The sequence below is a fragment of the Solanum pennellii genome, chromosome 6, assembly GCF_001406875.1.
Source record: "Solanum pennellii chromosome 6, SPENNV200".
Lineage (NCBI taxonomy): Eukaryota > Viridiplantae > Streptophyta > Magnoliopsida > Solanales > Solanaceae > Solanum > Solanum pennellii.
Genome location: NC_028642.1, coordinates 40,647,995 through 40,663,857, shown reverse-complemented (window position 1 = coordinate 40,663,857; position 15,863 = coordinate 40,647,995). Strand labels below are relative to the sequence as shown.

The 15,863-nt window shown below is 32.6% G+C and overlaps 1 protein-coding gene across 1 annotated transcript; it reads left to right on the top strand.

The window, feature by feature from the left end:
- Positions 1 to 11,325: 11,325 nt before the first annotated feature.
- Positions 11,326 to 13,906, top strand: LOC107021374 (CBL-interacting protein kinase 18-like). Its single transcript, XM_015222019.2, has 2 exons — positions 11,326 to 11,467; positions 12,108 to 13,906. Exon 2 carries the CDS (start codon positions 12,415 to 12,417, stop codon positions 13,738 to 13,740), a length of 1,326 nt encoding a protein of 441 aa, XP_015077505.1. The 5' UTR covers positions 11,326 to 11,467; positions 12,108 to 12,414; the 3' UTR covers positions 13,741 to 13,906.
- The last annotated feature ends 1,957 nt before the right edge of the window (positions 13,907 to 15,863 follow it).

The following is a 15,863-nucleotide window of genomic DNA, read 5'->3' as shown; positions in this document are numbered from 1 at the left end:
CAGTTAGGATACCTGAGTTATGTGTCATATGACTACTTGCTCCTGAGTCCACATACAAGGTGTTATCAGTGTTTTGAAGATTAGTACCAGCCAATGCTTGTGGTAGCTCATCTGCGGCTTGGTAAGAGTAATCCCACCTGTAAAAACACTTAAGAGCAGTATGGTTATTCCTATCACAAATTTGACATACATCAGAATTATTTCTCTCATTACTTTCACTTGAAGGACTTTCTGAGGACCAGGTCTGTTTTTGCTGTTATAAGAACTTGTTCCCTGTCCAGCAGGCTTAAATCCTCTTCCTCTAGAATTAAAGTTATTGTTTCCTCTTCTTTGAGAGTAATTTCTTCTTTCCCTGCCTCTTTCGGCAAAGAATGTCATGTTATGATTTTGTTGAGGCACTTTCATCCTCCCTCATATCAAAACCCCTAAGAGCATTAATAAATTGATTAAAAGTAGGATACAGTGCCTTACCTAACATGACAATTCTGAAGGTCTTGTACTTAAGACCTAGACCTCTAGCAAAATTAATCACTCTGTTATCCTCATCTACAGGCTTGTGAATGGCTGCAAGGCCATCACATATGCCTTTCAATTCCTTAATGTATTCATCAATTGGTTTGGTTCCTAACTTCACACTTTGTAGTTGTTGCTTGAGCTGGACTCCTTATCTTTTGTTGCTTCAAGATATGCTTCTTCCAAGCATTCCCACATCTCCTTGGCAGTTGAGCAACTTACGATCAGGTACATTCTTTCTTCTGTCAAGGTTCCTGATATCCAACTCCTTAGTAACACATCCTTCTCTTACCAGTCGTCAACAATGGTGTTGTCTTCTGCACCATTCTCGCATAATATAGTTTTCTCAGTAGTCTGTCCAGTGGAATAGATCTCTTTACGTGGTTCTGTGATGAGATAGGTTAATCTCATCACTTGAATCAACTGAGTCATTTGTTTCCTCCATAGAAGATAGTTCGTCGGCTTAAGTTTAATGGAGTAGGACGAAATTAGGTGATGAAGTGAAGAGGTCGAAAGAGTGTTGGTAAAAGGGGCCATTGTGGTTTGATAATTTGGTTGTTTTTGGTTAAATCTAATACATTAAAGAGCGGAAAGTTTTATTGCTCTGATACCATGTAGAATTCTCACAAATATGTAAAGAATCAAGGATAATATTGATAATTGAATGATTGAGTTACATACTCCTTATATAGGAGAAGAGTCATATACTAGCTACACTAGGAATCCTAATACAAAACAAATATATTATGTACACCTTATCCTAGCCATCTACATCAACTTAAGTCGAACAAAGTATAGACTTGTACATAAATTAGGATTGAGTAGTCTAGTCCTAGTGTAACTCAAACTCTAACTCGTCATACAGCTTCACCGAATTGAGTAGTCTAGTCCTAGTGTAACTCAAACTCTAACTCGTAAGACAGCTTCACCGAGCCTGTTCCTTCGACCTATTCCATCAGCTTTTTTCAACACTTAAGTCTATTAAGCTATTAAAGATTAAGTGTTTCTTATTATGCTAAAAGTGAAAAATATATTCTTTGCTTTACCAGTTTTACAATACTGTTAATTAGACTTTACTTGATTTTCATAAATATATTATGATGTGTTGCTAGCTTCGTTAGTTTCGTCTTGCATGTCTATTTGGACTCGTACGAAGAAAATAGTCATAATTTCTCAAGCACTAGTAATTTGATACGCACTAAGCACTACAGAATTGTTGGTCAAATTATCAAAGAATCATATACTATCACGTACAAAAAATGTGGTTAAAATATGAATAAATTTTAGGTTTAGCAAACATAAAAATCATATTTGTATGTTATACCAATAATTTCCATAATTACACTCCATATCAAATTTTATGTTTGCTATGGAGCATCAGATTCGTATAAATCACATACAACATTCGTTTGTATAAAAGCACAACGATTGTATATGTATATCGGTTAGATAATTGTGTATATGTAACTACTATGTATATGTATCAATAATTTGTACAATTTGTGTTTATATAAAGCGAGAAATAGAGAAAGGCAAAAAAGAACTGGTAGAAGAAGATTTGTATTTGTATAATTATTAGTGTCTATGGCGAATATATATGTATTTATTTTTGTATATACACTCGCTTTATACAAATAGATATGCAATTTATACATTTGTGTTTGTATAAAGTGAGAGAGGCAAGGGAGAGTGGTGAGCAAGATTCTCTAGAGAGAGACGAATGTCAAGTGTTTGCCACCAATTACAATTAAATGAAACCGTAGTTATAACATTTAATTTGAATTAATAGTTTACGATTTTATGCAATTTTCGCTATAAATATTCATGACAAAAATAACAATGCGATAACGTACAAAGATTGGTGAGTTCCTTTGAAAATATCAACTTTATTAAGAGTTTAGACTCCTCATTAGTGGAATGTGTTGACTGATAATGTAACTAAGTTATTTTATTTTATTTTTACTCCTGAACTATTGTGTAATAGTTCTGTGTGGCTACTAATACCAGTCGCGGTCTACAAACTTTTCACTCGTACTTCTACTTGAACAGAAACCTTCAAATTAGTCCAAATTTCTTAAAAATGATCCATTTTCAAATTGAAATCCGTACGCGACCCATTATCTATCTTTACTCAAACAAATTTGACATTTCTCATACCTATTTCAAAAAGAACTTCCAAAGAATCTGGTCTACATTGATGGACATTTGAGCCCTTTTCTTCCCTCTGAATGTCTTCTAGACATTGTAAAAGTATCAAATTTAACTAAGCATCCGAATGCTTTTTTCTTCAAACACTTGATCTCGACAATAACTCATTCTCTGGTACAATTTCAACTACTCTTGTTAATCAACATGAGAGAGTTTTGATAATAGCTCATTGAATATCAAGAGCCTGTGTTACATAATAACAAGGATACTAGAATCCTAGATATACTACAAGTCCTAGTTATACATCTTATACACTATACAATCCTAAGAGTCCTAATCTATTAAATATAAGAGTCTCAATACGCCCCCTCAATCTGGACGAGATGTCACTACGGACAGATTGTCACGTAAAAAACAAAATTGAGAGGAAGACAAGTCGTTCGTAAAAATGTCAGCAACTTGTAATCTCCATTCATTTGGATTTTTAGTCAATTAAATGGTGAACAGAAAATGATCCCTTTTACCGAATCTCCATTAACAAATGCTCACACCAATAAGAAAATACAATGGATTAAAGCACGCTATTTGTATTAAGTGTATCTATATGCCATGTAAAATCAGGATCAGTAGATAAATTTGGGTAATGACACATTACAATGGGGACTACTAAATTAATTTATGCTTAAAATAAATACATGAAGACTCACTAGTTTAAATGTACATAAATCGTTTCTGAAAAATTAAAATTAAAAAAAACTAACTCCTTCAGGTACTTGTAAAGATATTACCTCAATGGTGATTGAAAATATTATAGGGGTAACTAATTTGAAGTGTTTTAAGTTCAAATAACTTTTAAATATTTTTGTAGTGTTTAGATAGAACTAAAAAGTGTTTTAAAACATCTATTTTTAAGTTAAAAAGACAAAATAAGTCAATAGTTACAAGTTAAATGTAACACTTCGAAAATCCAAGACGTGTCCTAAAGCCTAACGTAAGTGTCATAAGGTCTAGACACTGTTTTAAGGCCTATTTTAATGTTTACAAGTCATTTATGAAGTCTATAAACCAAAACGTCTAATAATGTCTATGACGTCCGAAAACTAGTTCTAGGAGGTACTAGCGTGCCTAAGCATATTTGACTAGCTTTTAGAAGTCAGAAAAAGGTGAAAATTGGTGGAAGGGTGTCTAACATGTGTTAAGTTAATTTATGGTCGAAATTTCCAGGTACAACTCCCCAAGGACCAACCAAGGGCCCTTAAGGAGGACCCTTGTACGTTGGAGTCAACACTGTCTGGGCAGTGTGCAATGACGAGAGGCCATCGATGATTCTTGTGTTGATCAACGGGGCGTCGTTGACAACCATCGACCAACACTTAGAAAAATGGTTAGATCCCTCGCCTGCACAAGTCTCTGACAAGAACCACGGATGTGCAGCACGGAGGAAGCCTGGTCCGTCGACTAACCCACGATCCGTCGATCGTGGTGTCGTCAGTGGTACTGCAATTTCCTGCACATTTTTAATAAGTTTCAATTAGTTAATTAAGGGGTTAGGTCGTTAGTTAGGGGATTAGAGAAGCCTAATTAACTTAATTAAACTCCCATATAAAGACCCCAACCCCATTAGTCGAATTACAACTCTCAAACAAAACTTTCTTCCTTCTCTATTCTTTCTCTCTCTATTGGAAGACACTACTGAAGACTAGCTAGGGGAGGGATTTAGGGGCTGTAAAGGGACGATTACACCATCAAATCTTCATCGAACGTTGAGGTATGTGATCTAATTCACCTTTGAGACCTCTTTCCTCAAAGGGTTTCTTCAAAATTGATTTCCAAAGTTGAGTTTTCAAGAGGGTTTTCATCCAATACGAAATTGATGTTAATGATGTTAATTCAATTATGATATATCTTGATGGTTTGGTCCTGGTTTGTAGATGACCTTCAACCCTTAACCCTAGGTTTGATTTTGATGTAAATTAAGTTGTATTTAGTCCAATTAACTTGGTTATTGATTGAATTACTATATAATGATGTTGTTGTATCAATCATTAATAAATTAGAGCGAATTGTAGTATTTCATGCTAGTTCTTGAGAAGATTATCTAGGTTAGGAAGTGAATTGACCTAAGTATCTTGTCTTAAGTTATAATCTAGTATTGAATTGTGATATAGTGTTTCTTCTAGTCTTGTTAACATGTTGATTATTGATTTATGATGATGTATACCCAAAAATTCAGTTGAATGAGGGTTTATGGTAAGACCTTGATGATGAACCATGAAGGAGACTTGGCAAGTCTTATGATCTCTATCCTTTACTTCAAATTGTGGTTAATTGTGATTAAATCATGATGTTGTGTTGGAGTATGCCTTATATTAGGATTCATAGGGTGGTATGATGTTGAATTGAAATGTCTTGATTGTGATTGTGCGATTGATTAAGATGTAAAAGTTATAAGGATGGTGATTATTACCAATGTGCCTTGTTATGAATGAAAATGAATATGTGCTAACTTCACTTACATGAATTGTGATGAAAGGATTATACTCATACAATTGTTATTGAGATACGATGATGATGATTATACAAGGGTTAGACCCTATGACCTACAGTAAGCTATGATGATTAATTAAGACATTAAAGACATCTCAATAAAGGGACTTAGCTTAGCACCGAGTGAACTTGACAATAGGAAGTGATGACTTCCCATAGAGGAAGATTCACCCTATAATTCTACATGTGGTGTTGACTCCCCAAAGAGGGATACTCATCCAATGGATTCTCATGAGAGGAGACCCCAATTGCCAAGTGTATGTAGAGGGAGTACACCTATCTCCTAGTTTTTGAACTGTGCTGCCCCATAGGAAGACTAGCTAGTGGATTCACCTGGAAAGCTATGTTTATGTTTGGTTGTAATTTGACCGGTAGACTACCTTCCATCGGTATAAGGTTTTACAACACCGGATTCCATACTTAGCTCATGGTCTATGTCGGTTAAGGTAAGTGTTCCCTAAATTAAAATGAACAAAGGAAGATGATCTGACTAAGGTGACTTGAGAGGTTTGACTTAGCCTAGGTAGGGGTATGGGACTCTACCTATGCCTTGCACTAGTTTGCCTTGATGGAAGCTTTAGAAGGTTGATATTATATATGTATATGATAATGAATGCAAAAGATGATAGCATGATGACTTTACATGCAAATAATACTATATGGAGATTGATACTCTTATGAACATGTAATTGGTCTATGTTGTTAAAAGTATGATGTTGTATATCCTTAAAAGGTTATGTTATGTGAAGTTGAGTATTAGCCATGATTCTTGTTGGGTCACTTGATTGAGTAAGATTATGGGGCTTTGCTTTGTTATTGCACTTGTTGGCTTTATGAGGATTCATGGGTAGTAGTCTTGCTTTATTATGATATGATGAACTCTTATCCATACTTGTGATGTAATTACTTGAGGGTAGGATTATTTTAGATTATGGTTTAAAGTATGTTGACAAGTATGCTATTTGCTTTGACTTGATGAATATGCCTACTTGAGTTGTATGTTTTCGTTGATGACGCATAAGGTTTTTTTTTCCAAAGAATAAAGTAGCATGTTTTAATAAAATGTCCATTTTAGCATGATTTGACCTTATATGTGCATATGGTCTCATATGTAGTACAAGTGGCATACTAACCCCATTTCTTCCTATTTCCTCAACATTTTAGGTTCCAGTCGTTGAAGTTTTTTGGAAGGCGACTTGGATACTTCGATCATCCAAGTAGGGTAGGTCCTTATTTTCCGAGGGCAAAGCCAATATCGAGCTTATGATGTAGTTTTAGTTCTAGGACTCTTATATTCTATATCCTTTCATTTGAGTACGGATTGTGTAAAGCCTATATGTGGCTCTCTTTACGTTGATGTAAGGGCTATGCTCAAATTGCTAATCGTGTTAGATGGTTATGAGATGAGACAATTTTTGAAGACTATGTTCTATCTTATATATATGCCTATATGCAATAAAAGTAGAAGACTATGTAACATTCCTATATGAAGGGTCTATGTATACTCGATATATATATATATATATATTATGAGTATGTAGAGGTCTATGTAAACCTCCAAATAGAAGTAATTAAAAGTTTTAAATTTTCCGCTAAATTTGACCTATGAATGTAATGATGTATGTTTTAATCGAAAAAGGAAAAATTATTTTTAGAGAAAATTTCAACTTTTTTGAGTCGCCACTTATTTTTTTAAGGAAAATTAAGAAAACTATTGTTTTCAAAAGACTTAACAGAAAAATCGATTGAAAATATTTAAAAGGGTTCGGGGATTTCTATTAATGTCTTAGGAAGGTTTTGAAAGCACCTAAGACGTCCGCTAACTTGCGGTTATCCGACAACTAACTTATTTGGCTAAAAACTTAATTTATTTTAAGATAAGATGTTGTTTAGAGTTGTTTGAAACAAAGTAATTAATTTTAAAATTGATTTGTGAATTTATTCACTCTTTTAGAATCGATTTGAAACTAATTTTAAGTCGATAAAACTTTTATGGCATTTGCGGGGATATGGATTCCTTAACCTTACAACTAACAGCAATTAAGCAATCAACTAACTAAAAGCATATAAAGAGGGGAGAGAGAGAGAGAGAGTGTTTGGGTCCAAACCCGGGTTCTGTCCGCCTGGACCGGAATTTGGACCCACCTGCTTTGAATTTTTTGACCCATTTCAATTTTTGTACCTGTCCTAAGTTCTAGGCAAATAATAAAGAATAAGCAAAAGGCGACAAGGGCTTAAGCCTAAAGATAACAAAATACAAATATGCGAAAGATAAAAAATGGCCTTTGGACCCAACGCTCCAACTCTGGGTCACTTCGAATTCTTCAACCTCTAAACATGTATACCAATTCCAGGACTTATTTTTTTGTTCTCAGAAGCAGATTGACTCGAATTAAGCAGAATCGTGCCTCCATGGCCCAATAGGAAGATGCCAAAAGGCGGAGATATAATTCACATAAGGCAAAAAAAGAAAAAAAAAAAGGGTTAGTAAAAGAAAAACTAATTCAACCTACGATTTTCAGGCAATTAGAACAGATGAGATCAAAACGATTCTTATACAAGTCACGCAACAAATAATATTTGCATCTTGGGAGAGATCAGCATGGCATGTGTTCACTCAAATCAAAGTCAATATCTCCAAATATCATTCTACTCTAAGAATTTATCTAGTTAAGTCATCAAACTATGTTTTATATAAATAAAGTCATTCAATTTATCCCTTTATATCCATCAAATCACTCAACTAATTTTATTTTAAAATAAAGGACATGAAAAAAATGAATAATAAATATTTAAGAATAAATTTAATTGGTGAAATAAATATTAGAATAATATTGTTATGCACTTAAAATTGGTAACAGGTTGAACGTCACCTTATAAATGAATAACATAGGCTTAAAAATTGAAAAAGAAAAGATTATAAGACGTCAACATTTTTATAATTCCATGGATTCAACAGAGTAATATTTGCAGAATTGCACTTGTTAGGCCACATATATATATATATATATATATATATATATATATATTAAAAAAAGAAAAATCAAGTAACCCCAATTATTTGTCATGACAAATTTTTTACAGGGCTTTTTTTTTTCTCTCATCTCTTTTCTTGATAAAGCTCATCATAATATATTTTAATTATATAATAACATCCTTAAAAAGTTATTAAGTTTGTTCACGAAAAATTCCTAAAGATTTTTTTTCAATTTTTTTTATGGAGTTCATATTTACATGGCGTGAAAATAATTTACTTATCTATGTAATTTTTTTTTTATAAATTGAATTGAGTGATTTATTGACACAATTGTCTAGTTTGAGTGATTTTGTTGATATTGAACAAAGTTTAGCGACTTTACTAGATAATTTCTTAAAATTGAGTGACCTTTTAAGATATTGAAACATAGAGTTGTTGAGAATTAACATCCCGTCAAATGGGCAATGAAAGCGATTTACTAAGAAAAGAAAAGAAAGTACTACACTAACAAGGTAAACAGGGTAAAAAAAAAAAAGTAAGTTAGGCAAGTAGAAGCATTAAATACCAACAACTGATACCTACCAACATTTTGCATAATTATATTCTAGAACCCTAAACCTATGGAACAAGTGAAAGTATGATAAGGAACTTCAAGCATTTTTAGGAACAAGTTTTATTTTTATAACACTAAGTGACAATAAGTTAATACCAGAAGCTGTTAGTTATGGCATTAAGCAGAAGCTCAGACAATGACCAAAACAAAATGCTAGGCTACGAGTAGACTGTTAACGAATATGACACATTGAAGAGAAACAAAGGGTAACTACAGACTGGTAACATTATAGGACTCCTGAATTTATTAGCTCTTTGAGATTCTTTTACGAAAAAAAAACATTGCTGATAAATCAAGATTGTGTCAAGTGATCAACTAACAAATATGAAGGATTCAATATTCAGAAATTGTAAAAGAACCACAAACAAATAAACCACAACCCAAATAAAGAAAACAACACATTGTATACAAAGAACAACTGACTGGTAAGAGAAAATCGACCAAGAGAGATTTAACCAAACCAAGATCGAGTCCGTTCATAAATAAATCGCCAAAACATCATTAAAAATCGCAAAGAAAATAGAAAAGCAAGACAACAAAAGATCAAACGGAATGAAACTTGAGAAATATTTTTACCTCTTTCCGGGCAGCGAATAGGGACGGGAACGAGTTGGATGAGACAACCTTCGCCACACTAAGCTCAACTAGAAATGATTGATTAAAGATACGGACGGAAACTTGAAAAATGAAACACCGAAATTATTATCTACGCCCTTTCAGGATGTGTTTTGACGCCGTAAACATGTCGTTTTCTTCTGTGATGATGATAACGTAGAGATGGGTCTTTAGGGGGGAGAAAACGTGGGTTGGATCGGATCAATAGGGAAATGGGCCTGGGAAGTTATGGAAAAAAGAAAAGATTGGGCCTGAACTTATGTATATTTTTTAGAGTGGGCTGGCTGAAAATAATATAGGTTGGGATTGGTTTGGGTTGGGTATTTTATAAGAATTTGTAGGCTGGTTGTATTGTTATTTTTTGGGCCGCTGGTGGGTAACGTTTTGGATTGGGCTTCTTTGGAGATTTGAGGTTGGGCTGCTGAGATTCAACAGGGAAAAGGGCTCAATGTTTGGCCCTTTTAGTGGGCTTAAAGACAATGGAAGCCAAAACGAATTAACGTAAATTAATTTAGCGAGCTTCTTAAATTTAACAAAGTAAAATAACTAACTTTGATATAAACGAATAGCTCAAAATATAAGTACAACTTAGACTAAACTAATTAAATTTAGATAAAGCACCTACTAAAATTAAAATCCTTTCGAGAAGATTTCAAACATTTATAAAATAAACTAATTACGTACAAAATTATGAAACATATAGGTTACCTAAAATTATAAGAAAAAGTGACAAGAATTTTCAAAATAACGTGCAAACTTTGTATCATATTTTCCTATTTGTTTTACTTTTCTTAAAAATTTATAAAACTAATTATTTTAGATCGTTTGAAATCAAAGGAGCTCGAAAATTAATTCATATGGTGGAGGTCCAAAATTTGGTGTCAACAATGTAAACTAAGAGGCTAGTCTTAGTCGTCAAAGAGGAAGACGACGTCGGTTACGTTTAGGGGGTCAACCCAGATGTGACATTAAAATTTTAACTTACGACTGATTCTACATTATAATTACAATCATGGTTATCGCTTAAATTTTAATTTTGATTCAAATTTCAGTTGGACTTGCCTTTAAATTGTATAATGTTCTTCATATTTTCAGAAAATTCTTGGCAAACAACGATAGTTTGGTGCATAAGTACCAAATATATAGCGGTTTTCTGGTAAATACCAAACATAGCTACTTTTTCATTAGAAATGATGTGTGATACACTGAATGATTAAGGAGAAAATTGCACAATAATCTTTTAAAACAACAAAATCCAATAAATATAGGAGAAAATTTGTATCACCGTACATTTGTATCTTTTTACAAAAATGAAAAACACCTGAATTCTTTCTTCTTATTCGAATACGATATTTTCAAACTCTAATAAAAATAAAAGAAGTTTAAAATAATCAAAAATTTTATTCGAAGATACTATATCAATGTCTAAATAAAGAATACATGTATCAAAAGTATGTAGTATATCACACTATATCTTAAATAATGTGTATATATGTTTATCGCTTTTTATTTTTTGTAAAAGTTAAGTATTTTTCTAGGTTAACATAAGTTCAAAACATTGTGATATTGGATATATAATAATTTAAAACTTATCAATAAAAAGGGTAATGATGGGGCCTAAGTTTGCTTCTTCGATGCAAAATGAAGTTTAGAAGAAAAAAAAAGCGGAGGAAATTTCTTTGAAGGGTTTTCAAAAATTAAAGTTTAGAGAAAAGTGGGGATAATTTTTGAAGCGTTTTTAAAATTGCTAATAATTTTAAAATAAAATTAATAATATATATCTAAAGTAGAGTAGGAGCGTTTTTAATATTTATTTCCAAATAATTATGCGTGTTCCGTACAGATGTGCCATACGTGTCTACATACAATTGTTATATTTTGTCAGCTTACCAACTTTTCACTTTACAGACAATCACTTGCTATTTTTTATGAAGGCAACAAAATCTGAACATTACAAATTATTTAGTCACAACTTCAATGTATATATATAAATATAAAGGGAGCTTCACCAAATTAAACATTTTTCTCCTTGGATCGTCTCTACTTGTATTCAGGTTTTTTCTTAAACCCATTTAAGTTCAATTTCGATTCGTTTGTCAATTTTGATTATTTCATGGTAGAGAATTTGATGATTTTTTTTTGGTAAATGTTGTGTGAAGAAATGTTTCGTCTGTGATTTCATTTTTGTTTAAATTCTAGTTGTCGATTTGATCGGAGAAGCTTTTGTTATACCTATGTTTAGATTGAAAAAAAAATCCTTTTCTTGTAAAGAAGGGGAAATTCAATTGGTTTTGTTTTTTTTTTTTTGGCCCGATTTGATGATGAAATGGTGGACCAAAATCAAGATACAAAGAATCTAATTTTAGATTCAGAAACAGATTCTGTTTGAATTTTGTAGTTATTTGAATGGAAGTAACATTTATCTGTTTAACCTGCATTTGTGATATATATACCTTTTTTGAACATTTCCAAATGAATTCTTTTCATTTCCTCTTTTACTATCACTTGTTATTTGGGAATGGTTTTCTTGTCTGCCTCCCAAAGTAGGGGTAAGATCTATGTACACTCTTCCCTCCTTACACTTGTCGGATATATTGTTTTTGTTTACTATCTCTAGTTTTGCTTTTGCATTTAAGTTAATAAATAGTAAGCTGTAGTTTTGAGTCTCTCTTTTCTTATCTTGTGATTTTTCAGAGCTCTGTGACATGATAGATGGGGTGAAACAACAGCTCTTGGCTCTTAGAAGCCTCTGAGTTTCCATCTGCATTGGGGTTATTCTGTTTTCTACATCATGATTTCAAATTTGCAGCTCATAGAGCATTTAAGTTCTCGTGCCAGATGCACAATGAAGTAACAGTAATTAAGAATGTTGTTCTACTGAAGCACGGCCTTGTTGCAGACGGTTGAACTCTGAAGCAAGGTTTCGTGCCTGTAAATAGAGAATTATCATATCAGCAGGAGTGTTATTTATAGTATAAATTAGTAGGATTGTTTGTTGAAAATGGTGAAAAATGGAAATGTAGTGATGCAAAAATATGAATTGGGGAGATTATTAGGTCAAGGCAACTTTGGTAAGGTTTATTATGGAAGGGATCTGGAAAGCGGACAAACTGTAGCCATTAAAGTAATTGATAAAGAGAAGGTTCAGAAAGCTGAATTGACTGAACAGACGAAACGAGAGATATCCGTTATGGCAATGGTCAAACATCGACATGTTGTGCAGCTATACGAGGTCATGGCAACTAAGAGTAAGATTTACTTTGTGATCGAACATGCCAAAGGTGGCGAGCTTTTCAACAAACTGACAAAGGGGAGGCTCACAGAAGATGTTGCTAGAAAGTTGTTTCAGCAACTGATCAACGCAGTTGAATTTTGCCACAGCCGAGGTGTTTATCACCGTGATCTCAAACCGGAAAATCTCCTACTGGATGAGAATGGAAACCTAAAGGTCTCAGACTTTGGTTTGAGTGCATTAGCTGAGTCTAAGCGACAAGATGGGTTACTCCACACAACCTGTGGTACACCAGCATATGTTGCTCCCGAGGTGATTGGTAGAAAAGGATATGAGGGTGCCAAAGCTGACATCTGGTCTTGTGGGGTGATTTTATTTGTCTTGTTGGCTGGTTATCTTCCATTCTATGACTTAAATCTTATGAATCTGTATAGGAAGATATGCAGGGCAGAGTACAAATGCCCTAATTGGTTCCCTCTAGAAGTGCGCAAACTTCTCTCTAGGATCTTAGACCCAAACCCTCGTAAAAGGATTTCAATCGCCAAAATTAAGGAAAGCTCCTGGTTTAAGAAAGGATTGGAATCTAGACGTGTGGGAACTAAACAAGTAGTGAACCAACATGTTACTGCAGATGGTAATGCTGGTTCCAGTTCAAATTCAGAGAATAGTACCTCTTTCTCCGACACCAAATTAGAGTTGATAAAACCTGCAATCTTTAGTGTATTTAATATCCTCTGCCAGTTTAATTTGTCTGGTTTATTCATAAACAATGATCAAAAGGAGGAGCTGCGATTCACATCAGCGAAACCTGTCCCAGTCATCATATCCAAACTTGTGGAAGTTGGCAGGAGTGTGAACCTTGAAGTAAAGAAGAAAGAAGGTGGATTTCTTATATTAGAGGGATTAAATGAGAGCAGATATGAAACCCTGTGCATTGGCGTGCAAATCTTTGAAATTTCCGTATCCAATTACTTCATTGAGCTGAGTAGGTCAAGTGGTGATGTGATTGATTACCAAAACATGTTGACGCAAACTATCAGACCAGCTCTTGAGGAAATTGTTCTGGCTTGGCTAGGTGTGCAATCTTATCAATAGTAATTGTAGAATCACTAAAATGAAGCTTCTGATTTCTAGATGCTAGCTGATCATACTTTGTATTAGTAGTTTAAACTGATTCTGTTTGTTTGAAGCGCTAGTTCTATTTGCTGCACCTGTCTATGGAAGCATGTTACTGCAAACTTTGATTATTTTCTCAGAGTTGTGTCCCCTCTCTTATTTTATTGCTTCAGTTATAGTTTCTGCCTTATGCGATAAATGCTGCAATAGTACTAGTTTTCATGCTTGCATGGCGGAAGTTGTGTTGCATTTCTATTTGGAAATTTGTTCTCAAGAACAGACAGAATCAGTGGAGCAGCAACAGGTATGCCGATTCTACTATCATAGTTTATGATATCGTGTTGGTTATGTTGTTTGAGGAAAACATACAAAACCTAAATAATGGTGTATGTTTGTGTGTGAATCCGTTTTTACTGTGCATTTATTTGCTTACCTCTATTGAATAAGTTGTCAATCCACCTTGTTTTGGACCTGACTATTTAGGTGAAAAATTCAATAAAAGAATAGAGTGTGCATGCCCGCTCTTAGTCTCTTTTACTCTACATATATATACATAAATACAACTTACAAGTGCTAAGTTCATAAATGATACTATTGCTGTATCTCTTCAATCAAATAAAGAGAGATTTCAAATGGAGTTAGATATTACACTTATTTCAAGTTCAATATAGGGTTTGTTTTATCATATAATCATGTGATCGATTATCATATTGTAAAAGCCTGTTGTATTAATGAGCGCCCTAAGAAATTTAAGTGAACAAATTCGATGCTTCTATTGTATTTTTGTTAAATGATGACGAACCCATTCTTATGGATGCCCCATGTCGGCCATATTATACTTTCTCTGTAATCATTTTCATTTTCTTTTTCTTTTTGGTGTAGCCATGAATATTTAAATCAAAAAAAATTTCAGAAATAGCGATACTCTAGGTCTAATTATTTGATGTTTCTATTCTCCAATAACTTTCCATTTTAATGTCCGTTTCTACGATATATAGTGAGATTTTGTTTTTTCAAAACATGACAATTAGGGGTCTACAAAATCAAATCGAAAATCGAACAAAATTGCAAGTCGAGTCAAATAAAAAAAATTTCGATAAGCGGTTTGGTTTGACTTTGTCTGGTATTGAAAAAAAACCCGATTATATTTGGGTTGGTTTGGTTTAACTAAAAAAAATCAACCCAACATTGTATATGTAATTTTAAAATTTTATATTACACAAAAAAATATTTACTTTGATGTCATTTTAAAATATTTTTTTTACTATTTCATAGTTTTTATCTTTTAATATATAATTTCAAGTTTAAAACTAAAAATTCGAAATGGTCCAATAAAAATTATAGTTCATAGATATTGATATATAATAAAACTTAAATCAAAATCAACCTAATACTAATGCGAAAAAAAAAATTAATTTAATAATAAGAATGACAATAATATTTAATATTTGTTCTTTAGTTTTACATTGGTTTAGACATTAAAATACATAATCTAATTTTAATTTTTCTTAAATAGTAAGTAATGACTCCCTCGTCCGGTATTGTTTGTCATGATTTCTATTTAGAGAGTCAAACTTTAAAAACTTTGACTAACATTTTAAGATGTATTTTTTCATCATATTGATATTCAAAAATTTGTAATTTATAGTACTTTTCATATAGTTTTAGAATATCTAAATTTTTTGTTTAAAATATCAAATTAGTGTAATCTAATTTAACTTTGAAAATTAGTCAAACTAACTTTCGAAAAGCGCAACATGACAAATAAAAGTGGACGGAGGGAGCGCTAATACTTATTAGACTTCTTTTAGCATGATTTAGTACTTTTAAATTATGATTATTTTCATTATGACTTTACAATATTCATTTTATATGATGATTTCACTATTATTTTTATTGAATATTTTTGTGTCATCAATAATTGTCTCATATTTTGTGTTATTTTTTTAAGAAACACTTTGATAATTATATTTTGGATGAACTAAAGAAATATTTGGAGCACAAGTTAAGTATATGCTGTATGGAAGTTTTACCAAAAAAATCTAAAAATCTGGAAAAACTTAAAATTTATTAGTTTGGTTTGATTTATAAATTAAAAAATT

What these genes read in the sequence shown, in the direction of transcription:
- LOC107021374 (XM_015222019.2), top strand. Translation starts at nt 12,415, where the DNA reads ATGGTGAAAAATGGAAATGTAGTGATGCAAAAATATGAATTGGGGAGA.